General features: G+C 38.2%; 2 protein-coding genes across 4 annotated transcripts in view; one reads left to right on the top strand and one right to left on the bottom strand.

The window, feature by feature from the left end:
• The window catches only part of itgbl1 (integrin, beta-like 1), a 46,194-nt gene extending 32,175 nt beyond the window's left edge, over window positions 1–14,019 (top strand). Inside the window, exons 8-11 of the mRNA XM_049006090.1 lie at window positions 1,591–1,707; window positions 7,364–7,510; window positions 10,447–10,560; window positions 13,191–14,019. Of these exons, the coding sequence (XP_048862047.1) occupies window positions 1,591–1,707; window positions 7,364–7,510; window positions 10,447–10,560; window positions 13,191–13,279 (467 nt within the window). The 3' untranslated portion in view covers window positions 13,280–14,019. The remainder of the gene's footprint in view (window positions 1–1,590; window positions 1,708–7,363; window positions 7,511–10,446; window positions 10,561–13,190) is intronic.
• Window positions 13,457–21,329, bottom strand: part of fgf14 (fibroblast growth factor 14) — a 123,683-nt gene continuing 115,810 nt past the window's right edge. For all 3 annotated transcript variants that reach the window (XM_049006097.1, XM_049006095.1, XM_049006096.1), the window contains 2 exons: window positions 18,629–18,827; window positions 13,457–17,098 (listed from right to left, as the gene is read on the bottom strand). In XM_049006097.1, coding sequence (XP_048862054.1) covers window positions 16,959–17,098; window positions 18,629–18,827 — 339 coding nt within the window. In that variant the 3' untranslated portion in view covers window positions 13,457–16,958. The remainder of the gene's footprint in view (window positions 17,099–18,628; window positions 18,828–21,329) is intronic.

The raw sequence follows: 21,329 nt of genomic DNA, 5'->3' as shown, positions 1-21,329 counted from the left end.
TAAGAGGTGCATTTCAACTGATCCCAGATGTGTAAACTGAGGCCATGAAAAAGGTCATATTTTCCTCACAGCTCAAAAGTAAAACCATCTTAAACCATTTGAAATCAAAATATACTTTAAGCAATCTTTGTATTCTCTGCGTCTCTTTATATTCTCACTCACACTGTCATGTTCTGATGGGAATTTTCAGAAATTGTTATAAACAGAATTGTTATAAACAGTATTCTATTTCAGAAGTTAATCTCACATGATACAATAGGGGGATATGTGTAGCCTGATGCGCCAATCAGAGAGCTCCATTGGTAAAGACCAGTGGAATTTGAAGTTGAGCTGTGGTTTCTGTGATAGACATAGTGCAAGCAAACTGGCCAGATTCTCTGGCTCATGCATACCAAGACTCCCAGGCATCCAGTTCTGTTAGAAACTCCAAACTTTCTCTTAGACCTTTTACTGTATGTAGTCCGATAATTATGACTATACATAATTTCAGGGTGTATTTTATCCAGCATCATACGCAGCTACTCAGTTATGTAACTGATATCGTTCCTGTTTCTAATCGCTTTCCTCTATACTTTCTTCTCCATCTTCATCATTTTGACTTTCATTTTTTTTCTCCTTCAGCTTCATTTTAGATACTACTTTTCTGCTTATTAAATTTTTTTTATTACAGCTGTTAAACCTTATTGTATCATGCTGAGAAAATTCAGTTTATTTTGATATAGTGCTTCTGCCAAAATGTTTTTTTCAATGTGCCCCAAAGAACCCGAAGCAGAAAACCGTTACATGTTGTTTTTATGTTGTTTTTTGGGAGCAAATGAACAAAAAAACTCTTTAATTTAACGTCACAGGAAGTATTTTTTACTTTATAAATGTAAAAAAAAAAACTTCCTTTACATACAGCACTGGGGTAAGGTGAACACTCCATTGCTGTTACACCAAGGTAGTATGTACTGTAGGGAAGGATTGGGAAATTCTCAAGTGCTGTGACCAACTTATTTCTGGTGCCTCCTGTGAGGAGAGTTTACTTTTATTACATTGTGACCTTAATTGTACATATGTGTATAGCACATACTGTATACAGACGCTCCTCTACTTACGAACGAATTACGTTCCGAACAACTGTTCGTAACTTGAAATGTTCATAAGTCGTTATTCAACATCAGTTTAAGGGTTTACGTAAATACAAAGAGCTGGGATGCTGGGAGTACGCACGTTAAGCTGCTGTGCGGTGGGAGTAGACTGGTACTAGACGAAATTGGTGACGAGAAAAAAAATTATGTTGCAGACAGGAAACGGGAGCCCAAGGAACACAATTTGGACTTGCTGTCCTCTTCGTTTGTATGGCTGAAAGTTCATAAGTAGAGGAGTGTCTGTACTCTGAATAGAGTCATGACAAAACTCCACCGGAAATTTCAAACTTGCGAATTGTTCATAAAAGGTTTCTGTCAAACACAGTGGACTTGGATGTCCAGCAAATGTTATAAAACGTTAAGCGTGTTATTGTGTTTCATTCGGGGACAGTAGAGGCCCAGAAATTGGACCTGCTGTGCTTCAGCACAGTTCAATATGACCATGTCCTTTGTGTTGCAGGGCAGTGCCAATGTGGTCAGTGTACTTGTCACCCTCTGGGGGACACGAGGGTGCACGGGAAGAACTGCGAGTGCGATGACCGCCAGTGTGAGGACATGGAAGGCAACGTCTGTGGTGGTCAGTCTCATTCTTTCCATAACCATGTTTACAGTATATTCAGCAAGGGGCTTATCACTAACTCTTGGGTCCTGTCTTGTACTTCATACTTACAATGTATGGATGAAGGATGCACCTTTAACTGCTGTGGAGTCCAATTGTTTCCTCTTTTCACTTTTTCCTTAATTATAGAGGAGGCTATAGTTAAACCAGATTATATGTCTTGCAGACTTAATGCATACTCTTCAGGAAGAAGCACACATTCTTAAAAAAAATATTGATTATATGAATCAGTATAAGCCTGTCCTGTCAGAGTAATGTTCTAATTAGATGCTGTAATTTTGTTTATTTTGAGTTTTAGAAGTAACTTTTTTAACACAACCGCTCTTAAATGTAAACCTAATTTTTATGCGTTAAATTATATTTTAAATAGTGTTATGTAAGGCATTATGTTAATATTTTATTAAGTCTTATTGGTTTAAGCTTTAGTCATCAGCTGACCTTACTTTACCCCTCTGTTTATCTCTAGTCCTATATTTAATGCGTATTTATTTATTTATTGCTTTAAGAAGACATCTAGAACTTTATCAGTTTCTTCAAAAGGTAGCAGGGTTATTATCATTAAGAAAAACTAAAACATTAATAACTTAATTTATTAATTTTAAATTAATAACTTAAGATATGACGATGCGACAAAACTATAAATACTGATTCTGAAACTAACTGAAGTAAAATAAAAGCAAACGTCAAATAATTCCAGTTTTTAAAAACTCTTTAGCTAACGTTTTGTGTTTGAGAAAACACAATCCAGTGTATATAGCTTTTAGATGACTGCATCTGGAACAAGACATTCGCACATAATGTGCTGTGTGTATTCGCCCAGGATTCTCCAAAGATCAGAAACATCAGCTCTCCATTTATCCCTAGAAACAATATACCTACAACAAATACCGAAATTAATAAACACACTGAAAACGGATCAAAATTAAACTATTTCAAATGAAAATTGAAAATAATGTACAAGTCAAATAATATAAATAAAAAAGTATAATATCACCACTTGCTAGTCTCCGCAGGATTGTTATGGCTGACAGCTGAATATTGGAAAGCAGACACCGAGCTCCCTTCAAGTCACACCTCCATCTCGATGGGCATTTTTCACAGACACAAAACCATCCTATCACCTGCATTTTCTTTGCACGCCAGAAAGCTCCAAGACAAGCCTTTCTCTGAGGGCCGTGGGAGCGCCTGTGACAGGTGCTGATGCAGCCCTGGACAGCCCCGGAGGCACGTGGCTGGCAGACTGCAGAGACAACTATATAACAATCTGTTGTTTTCATCACAGTTTCTCTGCTATGATATACCCAGATGTAAATAAATTCTCGCAGTTCAAGGTATCGATTTAAAAGTTTTTAAGCTTCCTTGCTCTAAAATATTTTCAGGCACTTCGATCTCTGCTATTAGAATGGGTAGCGATTATATTGTATTATTGTTTCAGCCGCTTCATACCGAAAGACATGAGATCAAGATCAGATTTATAAGGGTGCTTAGGCTAGCATGGGTAGGGAGGGGGAATTAAAAATGATGGACCATGAACAATATGCTAATCAAAACACAGGGTGCTACTGGTAAAACGTATCGATCAGGATGAGGGGGCGGAACTGCTGTCAGTAAAATTTGCCGATTGAGAGGGTGAGAGGTATCACCCCAGCGCACTGATCTGCCAAATTTAAGACCCTATTATAGCTCGGATGGGGGGAGGGGGGCTGTCCATATTAAAAATGCAAATAAGACATGTCACTATAATTTTAATAATCATATTACCTGTAATACATAAAAGTAACTTCTGTTAAAGCAGTCTTCATGGGGCCCCTATTTTTTTATTATTTTTTTTTTTTGGGGGGGGGGGGGCTGGCAACTGCCTATACGTCATGTAAGGCAACAAACTTTTCTTTAGCAGCACAATCCATCCATCCATCCAGTGAGCTTACAGCAGCATCTATCAACAAGACGATAAGATAACAACATTCTTTTATCGAACATTCCCACCTGGTTTTGTTTTAATATTTCAATGTATGGTGGTCCATCACAGTCAACAGCATATATCCCTTATCTTAAAGGGACAAGAAGTATTGTAGAATACACCTGGATGTAATTCCTGTAACACTCATACATGCTTCCCATGGGACCATGCTGCCAAAATTAAGTTTAAATATGTATATATTTTTGCATAATCCTTCACCAGAGTGGCGTTAAAAACATTTCATTTACCATGGGTTTCTCTGAAAAGGTTCCTTCCAAGTCTGCTGATGTGCAAAGCCTTGTCTTCTCCTTATTTAACTTTGAGTCACATCACTTCTGGTCTGGCTCGCAAATCTACTTACCGGACAGAAGAAAGGGCAAACATCACAGAAGAATTAGAACTTAATGCCATCTAATTGCCAGGATTTGCTGACCAAAGCACGGGCAGATGAAAGATCTTGTCCTTTGAGGCCAACTGCCCTCTGTGCTGGCCTGTTCAGAGAGACTTAAGGCTCTTTATCGTTAAGAACTAAGAAAAAAAAAAATCTTAATTGGTATCAGGTTTGCTGATTATATATAATGAACGTCATCCATGGAAAGGTGAATGCATTTAATGCATTATTATGAGGTAGAACAAAGCACATTATTTATATAGTTATAAAACAGGGTTATGTAATTCAAATCCTGTCCATTCCACCAGATCTGCACATGAGACGAGCCAATCACAATGTAATATTAACTATTTGCATGCTGGTGTACACCAGTGTACATTGCATTGCCTATATAACGAGACACACCAGATGCAACTTAATCAAAGGGATGTGTGCCACAGTTCCGGGGCAATTAAATGTTCTCAGAGGATGGGAGATCAAATTATTTGTTTATGCTGTTCATCCAGAAAACTTGGGATCTAAATGATTTGACATAATGGAGTCTGGTTTAAGTATTTTATTAAAATATATTGAGGCTGTACACTTTGATGAATGGAAATTACATAATTTCCATCCTATCCATAAAGAAGAGTGCTACACGTTCTGGCATAGTATGAAGGGACAGATGCAGTTGTGATTTGCATGTAAAATGTGTGCAGACAATGTTTTGTTATATATTTTAGAGGCTTATCTCATTTTCTGTTGTAACACAATGGGTTTCTACTCCCTGCCCTAATGTGGGTCAAGTGAAATGGTATTATTTACTATATCTTGCTGAGTGTTTGTATGTACCTACTGGAAAGCACCAGCATCACATCCAGGATCTGCCTTGGATTTTGTTCTTTGCTTTATGGTATTAGCCTGGACGCGGACGTGTTATCGATGATGCATGCATGCATTGATGCAATACGGACAACTGTGAAATATATGCCCAGCTGTCCTTTGTCAAGGAATGGGATCAAAACAGAAATCCAAAACAAAATTTTATGCAGTTGTACACCCAGTACCGCTACGCTAGCTGGTGCACACTGTACAACACCTGCTGTGGGAATTACTGTATTGTACGGTACTGTGAGCTTCCTAAGCTTAGACACATCACCCAACTCATTCTCATGCCTAAATGTCTGTCCAATTTTCCTATTCTGATATTCTGAAGTCAGGGACCAGTATATATATTCTACATTTGTGAGGGCCCCTGTCACTTAGGGGCCCTTGGAATCGTTACAGCATCCCGGCCCACCATAACGCAGGGCATGACAACACTTCTTTTGTTTTATTTAAGTAAAAAGTTTTAGAAATGTTTAAAATTTAAATGAAATAGCCGTTTGCTTTCAGCTCACAGCCAAGCACTTAGAAATTTCAATCAAAAGTGTAAGAGGTCAAAGGATGAATATGTATGTAGGGACTGTGTCGGATCTTTTTTGATAAAAGTAGTGATGTACCAGATGCGATATTCACCAGAGTATTCATTTCATAGCAAAATTGAGTCTTCCCGTATATAGCAATGAAGCTCTGTTACTGCAGTCATTAGCATCGTCTCCACAGATCAAACAAAATGACATAGGAAGTCTATCAATTTTTTTTTTCAGGGTTTGACTGATTTGTGACTAATTTTTGAGTAGTCAAAATGAAGCTTGCCTAATCAGAATTAATCACAGTGTGTACCTTTTGTCTGCCTTGTGCTTAAATACAGGAGTACTCTAAACCTTTCAAAGTGTCTAATAAAATGTATTGCAAAATAACTTCCATGAACTAAAATGTGAGACTGGAAGAGGTTGCTTTGACAATGAGTGCAGTTGAACTCAAAGCACATCTTCCTACACGAAACACTTTAACACTTTAACTTTCCAGCACTTTCTGTATATTTTTCACAGGTTTTGCGGAATACAGAGAATGACATCATTGAAATTATATTTTCCTAGTTTCCTGTACAGTGCAGTACACTGGCATGTTTGGAAGCCAGGCGACCATAAAGATGTATCAATATCATACATTTTACAGGCAAAAAACGTTATGTTTTTATCATTGATAGTGCATATTCCATATAATTTCCAGCAGTATTTTCTAAATTTAACTTTCATTCTTATTATTCATAAAAATAACTTTAATGCCAAGAAAAATGCATGCACTCTATGGCAGGTCTCCATGTGCAAACTTCTTAGTTGTGAATTTAGTCTAATTTAAACTTTGTTGCATATTTACAAGACTACCCATCAAAACTACCAGGTTGGGACTCACAGATTGTTTACAATACGCTATTGCAACCGATTCATTGTTTCTTTTTTATTTCCTTTTAAAAATGCAATTTTCTCCTTCATTTATGTGTTATGCTCTCCAGGGCTTTAGAATGTTTCTTATATTTATTGCCCGTTATACAATATATCAACACAATCTTTTGTGCAGCACATTTATTTTAGAGTTCTTACAAGTTACCAAAGTATTGTATGATAGGACATGCATATATGACCCTTCAGATCGCAAGCAACACAGATTATTCCTTAATGAAACAAAAAAAATAATCAAATTTCAAGCTTCTGCCTTTGATACCCATATGGTGGAACTACAAGATGGAAATGAAAACCATAATAAAGTACTATAACGTTTACATAAAAAAAAAAAAATCTTACATCCTCAAATTATTTTCATGGTAACAAATATCAACGCATCGCTGTCAACAATTATAACATTGTTTCTGTGAAATGTAAAGGAATCCAAGTGTCTTGGACTGTGCACCAGATCAGACTCCTCAGCTTGAACCATGCAAACCCAAATCATACTGGCTGGACTGGTTAATGGTACCCAGGGCTGCCCACATACACCTCAGCTCACCAGGAAAATGTCCAGTATGCCAGACGACCAGTGCAGCCCTGACAGTACCTTAACACAATGAAACTCCATCAACACCCTACTGTCTAGTTACATATCTACACAGTAAAGTGTCTGAAGCTGTTATAAACAGTTAGAAATGCTGAAATCCATCAAATGCACGGATAATACAACGCTGATTATATGATTTTAGCACCAAGCACAAAAGGAACCCGCATGCGGTAATGGATAAAAAGCTCCTGTAACTCAACAAGAGCATTGCACCAATCCCACAAGGTCATATGTTCAAGCCCCAGGGAGCACACATAAATTGTGACCATTCCCTGTACTATAATTTGCTTTCGATAAAAGTGTGAGATCATTGGATATATAGAGTGACCCTGGTCTCTGTCTGTCAGGTCACGGCTTCTGCTCCTGCGGTCGGTGCATCTGCAGCGACGGCTGGTTTGGAAAGCTTTGCCAGTTCCCACGGACCTGTAACATGACCGACGCGGACAGCAAAAGCCTATGCGAGACATCCGATGGCGTCATCTGCACAGGCAGAGGTAAGAGAGCAAAATTTACAACCACTGAAGCACCTCGCCAAGCTATAGATGCACATCCAGCCAAGTTAGGTAAAGGACTATAACGTGTAGATATTGCACAGGATATGTAAATGAGCGTCCCTTGGCACCCGAAGTTGGGAATTACATGGGCTTTTTCTGTACGGCGCTCAAAGTGTGTGGAAACATTAGTCATTGCCACTGTTTCAGTCAAACCCTCTGCCCTCCACATTTAATGGAAACACCGACAAGAAAATTCCTTAATGAGTTATTAATGCTTTCAAGTTCTTTCTAAGCCTTCTGGGTTCAAGGGCTGTATCATCAGCATTTCTCAAAACAACAAAAAGCACTGACCGCCTTAAACACAAAGCAGGATTCATTGGGTAACTGCTTGCAGTTTACTCAGTGAATGTGCATGTGAGATAAAATAAATGGTGCCCAAGTTCAGCGCGTGAGCAGGTCATTATGAAAACAAAAGCAGCCACACATGACAAATTGCACAGACATCACCAGTCCTTCGCTGCGAGCTGAATTCCGTCGCTCTCTGGGCTACCCCATCCACCACTTTCACCTTCGCCTTTCCATAACAAGGAACGTTGCTGGTGTGGTACAGGAGCAGCACGCAACAATAATACTCAGTAGACAAGAGCTTATACAGTTTTTATTTATGACCAAAATTATGTAACAAAGTATAACAGCATAAAACATGCTAATGATTCACAATTAATTAGCATTACCCCCAATTTGCATCCCCCTCACTCTTTGCCAAGCTCCACATGCACATTAAGTGAGTGGGTGATCTTCCAATAGGAGGACATAGCCATGTTTCAACTAGTGATAAAGGTTCTAAGGTATTCAGCGTTGGTCACTATGCATCTGTTGGGACAAAAGTCCATTTGGTACAGGGCCTGGAGGATGGAGCAGGACGTTTATTAGCGCACTGGAACATCCAAGGCAGTCATTTTGGCTCTAATTAATGGTGATTTGACAGCAATTTCCAGCCTTCCCCAATCTCAAAGTGACAAACTAATGGTAAATAATGATAGACTAGGCTATTCAATGACACGCGACACAATGTGGTAAGACAAACCTGATGCCACTGCTCATTTAGAGTAACAGCGATTGCATAGATTCTCTGAGGCCTTGGTCAACTCTGAGGATGCACAGAAATGCAGTGATTTTTCTTGTAGATCGATGCTTTTCTGCATTTCGTTCAAAGATACAGTAATAGTCAACAGGAGTACAAATGTTTTTGTATATAAATGTTTGATTGGTAAAGTCTTTTTCAAAAAAAAAAATTTTTCAAAAATTGAAAAATACCTAGTCCAGAGTTATGCTATGGGATATGTTTTGTGTCATTTGTGTATACCCAATGGCTAAAATTCTGGAAACACTTAGCATTTTTGGCATTATGCTATAAAAATTACTACATGAATAGTGGCAGTGATGTTTTTAAACACTCAAAGAATGTTACAAATGTCATACATTGGGTGATTAAATAAGTAACTGGGGCAACAGTTGAATAAAGTTCGTCAATCTCTAAAAACGAGAAGAGTTTCCACAATTTTGGTCACTACTTTATGCTTGTCCATTCATTATCTGATATCCTTTTGTCCTTAATACTCTTATGTATCACTCTTATTTCTAAATATCCTTTGCAGAAGTACGTTGAGCCTGGCCCCTTTCCCAGGAAGCACGAGGCACACCCTAGATGGGATGTCAGCCCATTTCAGATCATATGATGCCTCAGATATTTGCATCTCTGCTATTCATAGATTCTGAAGGCACATTACTGGCAAAACATTTGGATCATTATCAGACTAATATATTCCTCCATTAGACTATGACATTTACCATAGACATCAGTGTGTTTTCCTGGGGTAATCTTGCCCCATATGTTAAATAAGCTGTGCAATTATCTTTGCTGTACTTACAATTCACCCTCACAAATGGTTGTACTATGTTCCATGCACAAATTCACATATTTTCCTCCTCTTACAAATTTCTGATTCTTCTTGGAATCTGCCCAATGGAAAAATAACACCCTGCCCATGGATTTTTCACACTGGATTCTTGCTTTCTTTTAGTTTTAGCTATAAAAAAACAGGCTTAGCAAGTCACCTGTGTGCATATGGACCTATAAAACTGTGATGGCCCTTTTTGACTCCAGACTCATAACAACCCGCCCCAGGAAGCACAGGCAACATGGCGAGGAAAACGCTGATCAATATGCCACTCCATCATGCTATGGGCTATTTAGGGTCATCAACTCACCTAACCACATGTTTTGGACTGTAGCAGGAAATCAGATTACTTAAAGAAAATGCCACCCCCCAACACACACACGCATACAAAGAACATGCAATCAAAGAACCAGAGGCAGGATCTGAACATTCGTCCGAGGGTATGCACCACCCACTCCCCTAATGTTATTTCATTTTAGTTAAACATCATATATTATTGGGGTAGCCCTGGTTAGCACTGTTGATTCATACCACTGGGACCAGCATTCGAGTCTCTGCCCTGACTCTCCATGTGAGGAGTTTGCATGTTTTCCAGGTTCTCTTGTAGCTTCCAGGATAGGCTACAGACCTCTACAACTCTGTATAAGACAAGCAGGTGTAGAGCATGGATGATATTGTTATTATGTGACCCTGACCAAGATAAACTGAATGGATGGATGGATGGATGGATGGATGGATGGATGATGGATGGATGACACATATTATTTGTGACTGAAAAACAGAGGTGGACATTTCAAGTGCAGAAGGTAAAAATCCAGATCAAGATTTTGTTTCAACCAACCAGTTAAACATAAAGAGTCACAAACACAGAGTTTTCAACTGGTTGGACGAAACAAAACCTTGGAGTGGATTTTTACTTTCTGGACCTGAAATTTCTGGACACTTCTGCTGAAAAGAAAGTTAATCTCTTCTTAGGTTCCTGCCACTGTGGAAAGTGTATATGCTCGCCCCAGGACTGGTATGTGTCCGGAGAGTTCTGCGAATGCGACGACAGAGACTGCGACAAACATGATGGTCTCATCTGCACAGGTAACACATTGTCAGAAGACTCATTCAAACAGAAATCTGTTTTAAACAAAAGAGCACAATTAGTTAAAAATTTAAACTACTATTAGACTCTTTTGCCAAAAACCAAAAATAATTTTATTCTTTATTTATTGTACATTTTAGAAGTGCGAAGTTATGAAATGCGCGTTATAAAATTTTAGAAGAGAACTTGGATCCATTTCCACTCATCTGGGCAAGCTTCAGTCATTTATATTATGGGTATATGATTGACTGGCTTATAAATAATACAGTGAAAAATGTTGCATCTTACAGACTTGTCTACTTTATAACATACTGCAGATCCTTTAAGGAAAAACAGACCCGCTGCCAGCTGAAATCCCAGAAGAAGCTTTGCTTTAACACTCAGCAGTAATACCGCAGTAAATATTCAAATACATATGATTTTGTAAGTCATGTAAGTTTATGAAAATAAATGCAAGATTAAATGGTTTAATTACCAGCTTGACATTTTTGGGCCATGTGGGACATTTTATCAATATTCTTCATGCAAGTAATCTCTATCCAACATGCATGAAAAAGTCCTACAAAAAATGTTCTACAGTTCTATTGTTTGGTATAATTATTTACTGATTATAAATGCTGGTTTATAGATCCAGTGAAGTTCCATTTCTTCACATTATAACAAAATGCAAATTTCATTAAATAATCTGTATTTATTTTTAATTGAACATTTTATTGGCTTGTACTGAAATCCACATATTCATCACGAAAAACACTCCGGTAAAGGTATAATCATGTTTGATGCACAAAAAAACCCTAAGTGCGTTAGAGTGCTACAGATCAACTTATTTTTGTGCTTTGGTAAGGAAAGATCATAGCAATTACTCTTAAATTTGTTCTGCTTAATTAGTGGAGATGACAGATATTCACGTTAAGAACAACAGGTCAACATGCGGAGCTGAACTAATGAAAGTAACGTCCGAGTCTGGGCAGGAGTGGGAGGTGACTGTCCCACCAAGGTGGCAGCTTGTAGCCTGGGAGACGACTGCGCGCCAATTACACCTGGTAGCCTGGGCTTTTCGGCGCCATGGCTACCTCATCTCTCAGCAAAAAATCTACCCACGTTTATTACCTCTGCCGTCCTTTTGGTTTTGTTGGAGGCAAATTGCACTTGATGTTGTAGCAACAGGCTTAATTTTTTTTTTTCTGGTAAAGGTTATTAAAGGACTTACTACATTATTTTACATATTATATATTATTATATTATGGGGGCTCCTAGTGCATTATAGTTTTTTAACCAGCACTTTATATTGATCATGGTGATGGATATATATATTTATTTCAATTGCAATTGTACAAAACAACATTTTCGTAATTAAATGTTTCTAAGTCTAACGCTTAGTTTTGTGAGTATGATCGTTTTCTACCCTGCAAGATTTCTTGGACATACTGTATACACATATGTATATATGTATAGTTATATATCATCTTCATACATATGTTTGTGAAATATAGCTTCCGTCAAGCGCAGTAGCTATTAAAAATAGAATTCATTTAGAATAAATTCACTTGTCTGTGGTAGATTCCATAGTCAGCCGGTGGATCTCTAAGCAAAATCTAAATTGTTAAGGTAAGGGAACATTCCAAACAATGCCACGATATAGTTCTTGACAAAGCACCAATTGCAGAACAATTTGTGAAAATTTATAGCCACTGACCAACTCCTGAAGCAAAATCTATCATAATGAAATGGACAGAATTTTGCCAAGAACAGGAGTTCATTATGGCACAAGGCGTTTAACTTAATTGTGGGTTATTATATCGACATTACGCAGAGATTACACTTGTAATAATACTTACATTATAAACACAAATTTATATTTTCTGTATTCATTCACTGAATGTAGCAAATAGCCAAACAGGCCTCCTTGTGAAAAAATAATCTTCAATGGTACAGTATTTCACCATTTAAATAGGTTTTTCCTCTGTTCAATTATGTAAACATTTACTAATTTAGAGGTGCCCATCGTCTACTTAACACCATTCTGCAAAGCGAATTGCGGCACTTATCTGTATCTGGAGTGCCACTACCTACCAATTCGTTTAGTGTCACTGCTCCAGAAATGCATTTCCACAAACGTCTACATCGTGCCAAGGCTCGTAGGCAGAGTACAGACTGATTACCAGACAAGCAGTGTACTGCCAAGCATCCTCCATCGCTGCAGGAAAAGCCGAAAATAACGCGCATTATCTACAGCACTCACATCAATACAACATAGTCACTGGGACTGATTCCACCCACAGACACAGACTGTCACAGAGGGAAACAAGTAGTTTCCCTGCCGCATTATTCTCAACATATTGTGTTTAAATAGTGTGGTAAATAGTTTTGTTACCTTGGCAAGAGTATTATGTTGACAGACATTTTGTATTATGGTCTGTAATATGGAGGTAAAATGTTATTATTAAACGTTATTAAACTAGCTTCCCCAAAACCTTCCAGAATTTCATGAAGAACCGCTACTGCTGAAGTTGCTATCTATGGGTATTAGCTACCTCTAGCTACATGACAAGTGAAGCTCGCTAAAATACCGAGACTACGGAGTGACGCTTTCTGCTGTGTGTTTTTGCTCTCTCACCTTTTATGGCAGGTAATGGCTGGTGTAGCTGTGGCAACTGTGAATGCTGGGAAGGATGGACTGGAAACGCGTGTGAAATTTGGGTGGGATCAGAGTACTAATACTTCAAGGGGACAAGGAGACTTCGTGGAACTGAAAAAGATCATGACGTTGCCAAGAGGCTGATGAAAAACCATAATGAATGATAATAATGAAAAGAACAAAGAGAATCACAGATCTGGGATGTAATTCTTCATTCACATTTCTGCATATCACCTGTATAACAGCATTCATGTTAATGTTTACAAATTATCTTTATTAAAACTATATTGTTGTATGCAAGTAAACAATTGTGGAAGCAAGAGCAGTTTTTTTTTTCCTGTGTAGACACATGACATTTAAACAATTTATGTTTCCAATACAACTATATGTTTGAAAATTATTTATCTAGATGCTTACATATTCAGTAAAGCCACACAGTTTAAGCTGTAAGTACATGGACAGAATCCAAACAATGTAAGATAAACCAAAAATGTTTTATTATCATGAATAATATTTGTTGTGATGTTACTCTGTGCTGAATATTAGTGCTTTTTCATTGTATATTTTGACCAACTGTCATGTATAATCAAATTATTTTATGAAAAATGCATTGTGTGTATTAAAATCAGATGGAATATATTTTCCATTTATAGTACTAATAATAATTATTATTATTATCATCATGAATAATAATAATAACTGTACTACAGCACAACATTAGCATGAAACCAGTGCAACATCCTGTAGTGAATAAGTTTAAAAGAACTTGGAAAGACATATTTGCAATGGCATATGCTGTCAAATAAAACAGTGCAAAATTTCCCTTGTTTCAGTCACTGTGAAAAGATTTAACACCTTATCCAAAGACCTTTACATGGGGCAGAGCAATAGAGCATTACCTAAATAGCCGGAGGTGGAATCTGAAATACATACGTATACATCAACTTCCATAGTGGACTATAACAGACAGGGAAAATCGAGCGTCATGTTATGTGAGCGACACTGGCACAATATAGACACATTACTCCTTGAAAAGGAGACTGATAGAGTAAGAAAAGAAGTTTGAAGAATCCACATTGGCCCAAACTTTATAGTATGAGTCAACATCTTTCTCCTATACCTTTCAAATGACTCGTGCAATAATATACTGCACATTGTATTGCATTAAATCTGTTACTGACATTACAGTACGCATTTATATAAATAATTTTATTCAATATGTTGTATCTGTATACAACAAACAAACACAAACTGTACAGTGCAGACAAACTCTTTGCATATATGTATGTAAAGTTAGCAGTACATACCAACAGTTCTTGATACACATGGCCTACTACATGCAATTCTTCGATGCCATCCTCTTCCCATGCAACAGATGACACAAACAAATCAAAGGCTGAAACCAAAGCAGGTAATGACGACCTACCATGTCAACGTTTCAACATGTTAGGAAAATAATTGTTCAAAGACAACCATTCATAGGTATAAACACCACCACATACAACCTGTAAATAACAAAGAAAAAAGAATCGAATTGTACATGTCCACACCAGTCATTTACAAAAATAAATTCAGCCTTCATTTAACCAGTCATCTGGTTTGCAGGGCAAACATAGCCCAGCATGTAGAGTTTATTGGTTACTGACTAAAGAAGTATGATTTTCATGTGGATGAAGGGCACCAGCCCTAAACTGATTTAAAACATTATACTCAATTTTTTAGAGGCGTACTACAGTGTATAACAGCATTAGTGCAGACAAGAATTCAGCTCTAGCTAATGTGCTTCAGTATCTCCTAAAAATCAAGGTCTACAGAGTAATAAATATCAAAACGAATCAATATATTTGCAATTTAACAGCATAGCTTCAGTCCATTATGTCTATTATGAAAATCGCTGAAGCAAGAAAAGTTTGGTTTTAATTCTGCTGATTGATTCACAAAATCTGCGATAGAACACATAATCAGATAATGTCTCTAAACGAAGGTGAAAGAAAATTTTCACTTGTAATTGGTGAATACTATCATTTTATAGTGTGGTGTCAATTTAATTTGGAACTAAATACAAACGAGGTTAAAGAAACAAAACAGTTCCCTCTCATTTTCTAAACTTTGGTCCATGAAACAGATACATGCTGGTTGAAATCTATCAGTGACGTGTGTTTCTTAGAAGCGGATAAGAAATAAACATGGAATCTGCTCGAACTGCCAGAGATTATTCAAAAAGCCGAGAATTATCTCCTGATTCTGGAATAAATCTGTAGTCACAGTGAAAAAAATGCTAAATATTATAATTTTCTTGTAAGACATCTTTGTTACCAATGTATAAAATTTTCAAACTGAGAAACTGAAAGATTAATATTATAAGCAAACTGGACAAAATATGAAGTCAATTGAATATGCTACTATTCCTACTGAGTGTGGACTGATGGTGAGGCACCTTTAACCCAGCAATGACTGGGTTCATGTTTTTGCATGCTGGGTTAGAGGCCTGCACAGGCACATACTAGGCCAATATGAGAAGTACTCGACTCTGCATGCTGAGCTAGGTAAATCCTCTCATATACATCGTAATGGCTAGTCGTTAAAAATTAGGTCTCGTTTTTATTTTATACAGTGAAAACATTGTAATATAAGGTATCTCTTGCATTGCTGCTGCAAGAAGGTAACACAACACTAACCTTGCCCATGCTTTGCTGAACAAAATAAGGATGCAGCCAGTAGTAATGGCATCTACTTACATCCAGCCGTTCTCCACGTTGACTAAAGTAGACATTTCGTAAATGGCTGTTGCCGGGCCCGTTCAGCTGCCACAAGCATAGCCCATTGTTCAGAGAAGTCAGCGCGTGATAAATGGGCTGGGATCTACAATGGACCTACAAGGCCTATAGGTTTTCCTAGAGCCCTTGCTCTGCAACGAAGAGTAAGGAAAACAGAACACAGTTTCCTGTTTATTGGGCGAGGCTAACGTCTCCGCAAGGGCAATAGGGGTGTGATATGTATACACCACTTATGAAGCACTCCAGGCATGTCGATGCCCTTTGTACTGAATGCCATAGGCATATTAATGCTTCCTTAGCGCCAATCTTAGGAGCAATTTGACCAGCCCGCAGCTTCTCTTAATCAGTGGGATCAATAGTGAAGCACTGATAAGAATTACGTTACCTTTTATAACATGAGTCATGGGATTTTTGTTATGTGGTACTGTATGTGTTGGTGATTATGATTTTGCATGCGAGTTAGTGCATGTGAGTATGAATGAGAAATATCTAGTGAAAACGGCAAAAGAAAGAGAGAGTGAGAGACGAATAGGAGGAAGAGATCGTCTTTAAGGGTATAAAGGATCACAGTCCATTTATGTAAAAGCATTTTAACCAGATCATAGCTAGTGTAGTGCGGTATAGAAAATATATTTGAATAATGTGGATTCTGCTGCAGTTGGGCTCAAATGGGAGATTACATGTAAACGGCAGGCAAGCTTTCACTTGGGACTGTGAGTTACATCATTATTATGGATTGTCACAGTTACAGAGCATACTGAAAAGGCATTCCATTTCTGGTAGGGCATTCAATGTGAATCTATCCAATTGTCTCTCCTCACAGGTTACTTGGACTCGGACTTCTGGATCGATCCACGAGTGACGAGACATGTTGAAAGGAGGTGAACTGGGAGGTTTGCCTGAACCTGACCCACGAATGGAAGGAAGTCTTTCTGGCCGGGGGAAACCATTCCAAAGTGTCAGCATAGATCCACAGGTCCGGCTATGTCGTTTTGGTGGGCTTGCTGACAGGTTTTCCGCCATTCATTACCGCAGGCTCACTTGTGCTTTTACTGGGAGGTACTCCTGCTTTCTGGACGGTTTCTCCAACATCATGCAACGACGGCTCCCTGTACATAGCGACTGCAGAGAACGCACAGGGGAAGTGAGGACAGAAATACCACGTTACAACCAAGCCATAGCACCTCATTAAACTCACAACACCACCACATACAACCTGGCACAAACTCTCACAACACTTCAGAATTTAATAGTTGCTTCAGCATAGCTATCAAGGAAATAATATAAAACATGGCTGCATTCTTCACGCTTACACTATAATAGCATATTGTTTACCGGTGAAAATTACAAGTGAAAGTATATATCTGTGTTTCACTTTTTTATTGAGTTCAGCTTTTGGTATATAATACTCAATAGACAAAGTTAGATACAACACATCAAAAATATACAGTATCACTGATAGTCTAACACGATTTATTAACTCACATTTTAAAAGAAATCTATCTAAATCATTATTAACAGCCTCACTACATTTAATTCATAACACAACTGAGAATCTTTTCTGCTTTTCAGAAGAATCATTTAGTAGGTTAATAAAATCGTGCCTAATTGCACTATTAACGACGATTTCATACTCATAATCAAATAAGTTTTCATAACTTGTGACGAGCTATGGAATGATCCAACAAATTATGCAAAATTAAGCAATGCAACTATACAGAAATGTTAGTATCCATTATCCACATTCCCTATTATTACTGAATTAACTATAACTACAGCTATTTCTGCATTTACTTATCATTTTGGTGAGAATGAATAACGTAACAGCCTAACATCACTACTAAATGTTCTACACTTTCAAGTCAGAACAAAAGGATAAATATTTGTCGTGGAGCCACCCGCCGTCACTGATATAAAGAGCTTCTCTGGAGATCCACATAGTACATAGCTGTCCTGTTCTTACTTTGAAATAAATGTGGATTCTAGAATTTCGGGTCGCGACAGCAGTTCACTCATTATTTCATGTTTAAATAATGGCTACGCATCAAACTTGGGGAGGGAAGCCAGCAGCTATAACACTGTTGTGAGCCATTAATATCTGACAGCATACTTATGCAGGACCACACTTTACAAGTGCACCAGTGCATTATGGATCAATATAAATGACATGTCACTGCAGAAACAACCATAATTCATCCTACAGTTGGAAGCGGTACTTAATAGTGGGATTATAAGCAAGTCTGTCATGTCCACATACGTCCTGCATGCAGCTGTGCGACACCCTACAAATCCAGACTAGCCAGTAGGAGCGTCGTGTGTGTGGATGTGAGTGTACAGAGGTAGCCCTTCCTAGGTTGTATGTTTCCAGGTTTTATTTGCTAGTGTAAACACATGTAAACAATGTTGATCATCCATCCAACCATCCATCCATTTTCTACAGTATAAACCCTATTGAGGGTTGCGGCGGGTCTGGAGATCATTCTTATTAATTCTTATTTCCCAATACTTAGTAGGGCTTTGCACCTCAGTATGAATTACAGTTGTTTCTTCCATCGTGTACGATTTATACTGACCAGAGTTTAGATGACAGCCAGACAAGTAGATGCATGGAAAACAGAGCCACCACAATCTTATATAAAACTGTAGATTTACCTTCTAATGGCTTGGGCAGAAAATGAGCAGCTGGTTTGGTTTTCTTTACTCGATTTCCTTTCATGGCTTGGCCCTCCTTATTGAGACCCAGGAACCAAGCTCTGCCAGACTCCTGCTGTCTGTACAACATGGACGAGTAGATCACATAGTAGTTTTCAAACACCGACTCTTTGAACTTACATTCTGGTGTGAAGAGCTCCTGCAAAACAAAAGCACGAAAATTATTTGTTTCCATCTGACTCGGGCGACGGTCTGTGCCTCTCCTGTGCTCATATACTGATGTTCATTTCCCCTCATTTGCAGTTTCAGGCACTGTGCATTTTTAAGGGTGCTTAAGAGATTTGCATGAATCCAGTGCCGGTGCATTTTTAGCTGGTGATACATTTTGCTGTTATTGCATTGTGGGTAAAACGGAAAATCCATATATTATATGCAAGGATGTGTTACAAGTAGCAGCAGTTATAAACACCCCTTTCATTGGCTAGTAGTTCAACTGCGATCCAAAGTGCATTTACAGTTTAGGTTTAACTAGCCAGAGGATTTGAGTGACGTCGAAAGCAGCAGTATTTAAATACACAACAGTGTGTGTTGGGTAACAGAACATTTACATAATCAATTTTTTTTTTGCTCAATATCTTTAAAGTATGTCTTATTACATGTCCCTTGAAATTAATTGTGATTATCTCAGTAACTATATTTCATTAGCCAACAATATGTACAAAATGGGTTGAAAACTGTAAAAATAAGAGAAAATAACATTCACCCATTTTCTGAAACCGCTTAATTCCAGCTGGGGTCGCGGGGAGGACCGGAGCCAATCCCGGGAATAATGGGCACGGGCGGGAAACAACCCTGGGCAGGTGCCAGCACACCACAGGGCACACACACACACACACACACACACACACACACACACACAACTACAGTATAGGGCCAATTTAGACTCACCAATTAACCCATCCTTCATGCTTTTGGAACATGGGAGGAAACCGGAGCCCCCGGCAAAGAACCACACCAATAGGGGAAGAGCATGCAAACTCCACACAGAAAGGACCCTGGACCAAACCCAGGACCTTCTTGACATAAGGTAGCAGTGCTAACCACTGCGCTACCCAGAAGATAACGGTTTCATTCAAATTATAATTTTCAAATATCTATTAATGGTATATTTGACATGCCTCCCAGCATCACAGAACTGTGAATTCACAATTGTGAGTTACATATCTTTCATTTTGCTTCTTTTACGCATGAGTTGCATGAGCTGGTCATGTGCTAAAGTGAAACTGTCTGCCTCAAGGATTTAAGTCTCATTTTTGTCTCCTTGGGAAACAAATGCCTTACTCTGAGGCCAATGTACAGGTTCCTGGTTGCATTAGGATATAAAGGTGAACACCATAGTCCAGAGGTAGAAAGTTCAGGTCCAGAAAGTACAAATCCAACCCAAGATTTTGCTCCAACCAGCCAGTTAAGTATAAAGATAAAGAAAAAAGAACTCAACTGGTTGGTTGAAATAAAAACTTGACCTGGATTTGTACTTTCTAGACATGAACTTTCGACCTCTGCCATTGTCTACCAGAAGGTGATGAGCATGTAGACTATAGTTTATAATGTTATACAGTTACATACTGTAATGTTGTGCAGTTAGATAATGTTATAAACATATGCTTACACTTGCATGAAGGCATCATTAGCTCTTTCAGACACTAAGGAATTTGAGACAGCATGGAAAATCAGAAGGTTTTGCCAAGCAAAACGTAGCTATGAAGCCAACACACATATTTAGAGTGTAGGTTTGCTTGCGATTTTAAACACCTTTCTCTTTACATACCGGGATGCTTATGCCTAGATGGGATTTCATAATCTGGACAGGATCTATTTTGAACAGAATATCACACGTGCCAACCGCCTTCAATACTACAGTATCATGCATCACTATCAGCAACATGCTGTAAGGGAATCGGGGGGAAGCCCAGACAAGGGGTTGGGGTCACATCACTATTTTTTTTCAATTAGAAAATAAGTGCTCCACTCCTTGACTCGCCATCAATCCATAGCATTTTTCTTAAAATAATGTGCTGGATATGACACCAGGTCATGTGACTATGACACTGTGACCTGGACATTGCACACTTCAAAGACCAGTCTGCCGCAGAGACGTCACATGAACTGAAACATGTTTGATTAACATGTCTTTTAGCTTTGTGGTTGATAAATTTGAATTGGGTGAATAATAATGGACTTCTAAGCATTCTAATAAATAACAAATTCTTTACTGAATTCTTGCACATGCTCTGTAAGCAAAACCAATGTACTGCTGAAGTAACATCTGCAATCAAATCTAACTGCAGAACACTTGGGATGAATATGGAGTTGAGATTTTAGCTCTTAATGGTAATGCAGGTACTTATTTTAAAACTGACTCAGAAAAGTCTGCGATGGGAAGAAAAGCACTAAAGAGTGTAATTCCGTGGCTAGAGCCATAAGGACGATCCTACGTCCTGGCAGTAGTTCTGTCCCTGGCAAACTGGAATGGGCGGCCGGTGAAGACAGCTAGATGTGGAGCTTAGTCTGGCATCTCGGTTAACAAATTAAATGAGGGAAATGCCTGTTTTTAGTATATTTTATCATTTATATAATTACTTTAAGAGCAACAATTTCTCTCTATCTGCCTTGGGAAATAAAGGCCTCTCTCTTGTCATGA

Source organism: Brienomyrus brachyistius, chromosome 1 (genome assembly GCF_023856365.1).
Source record: "Brienomyrus brachyistius isolate T26 chromosome 1, BBRACH_0.4, whole genome shotgun sequence".
Lineage (NCBI taxonomy): Eukaryota > Metazoa > Chordata > Actinopteri > Osteoglossiformes > Mormyridae > Brienomyrus > Brienomyrus brachyistius.
Note: the sequence above shows the minus strand (reverse complement) of the source record. Positions and strands in the feature narration are given on the sequence as shown.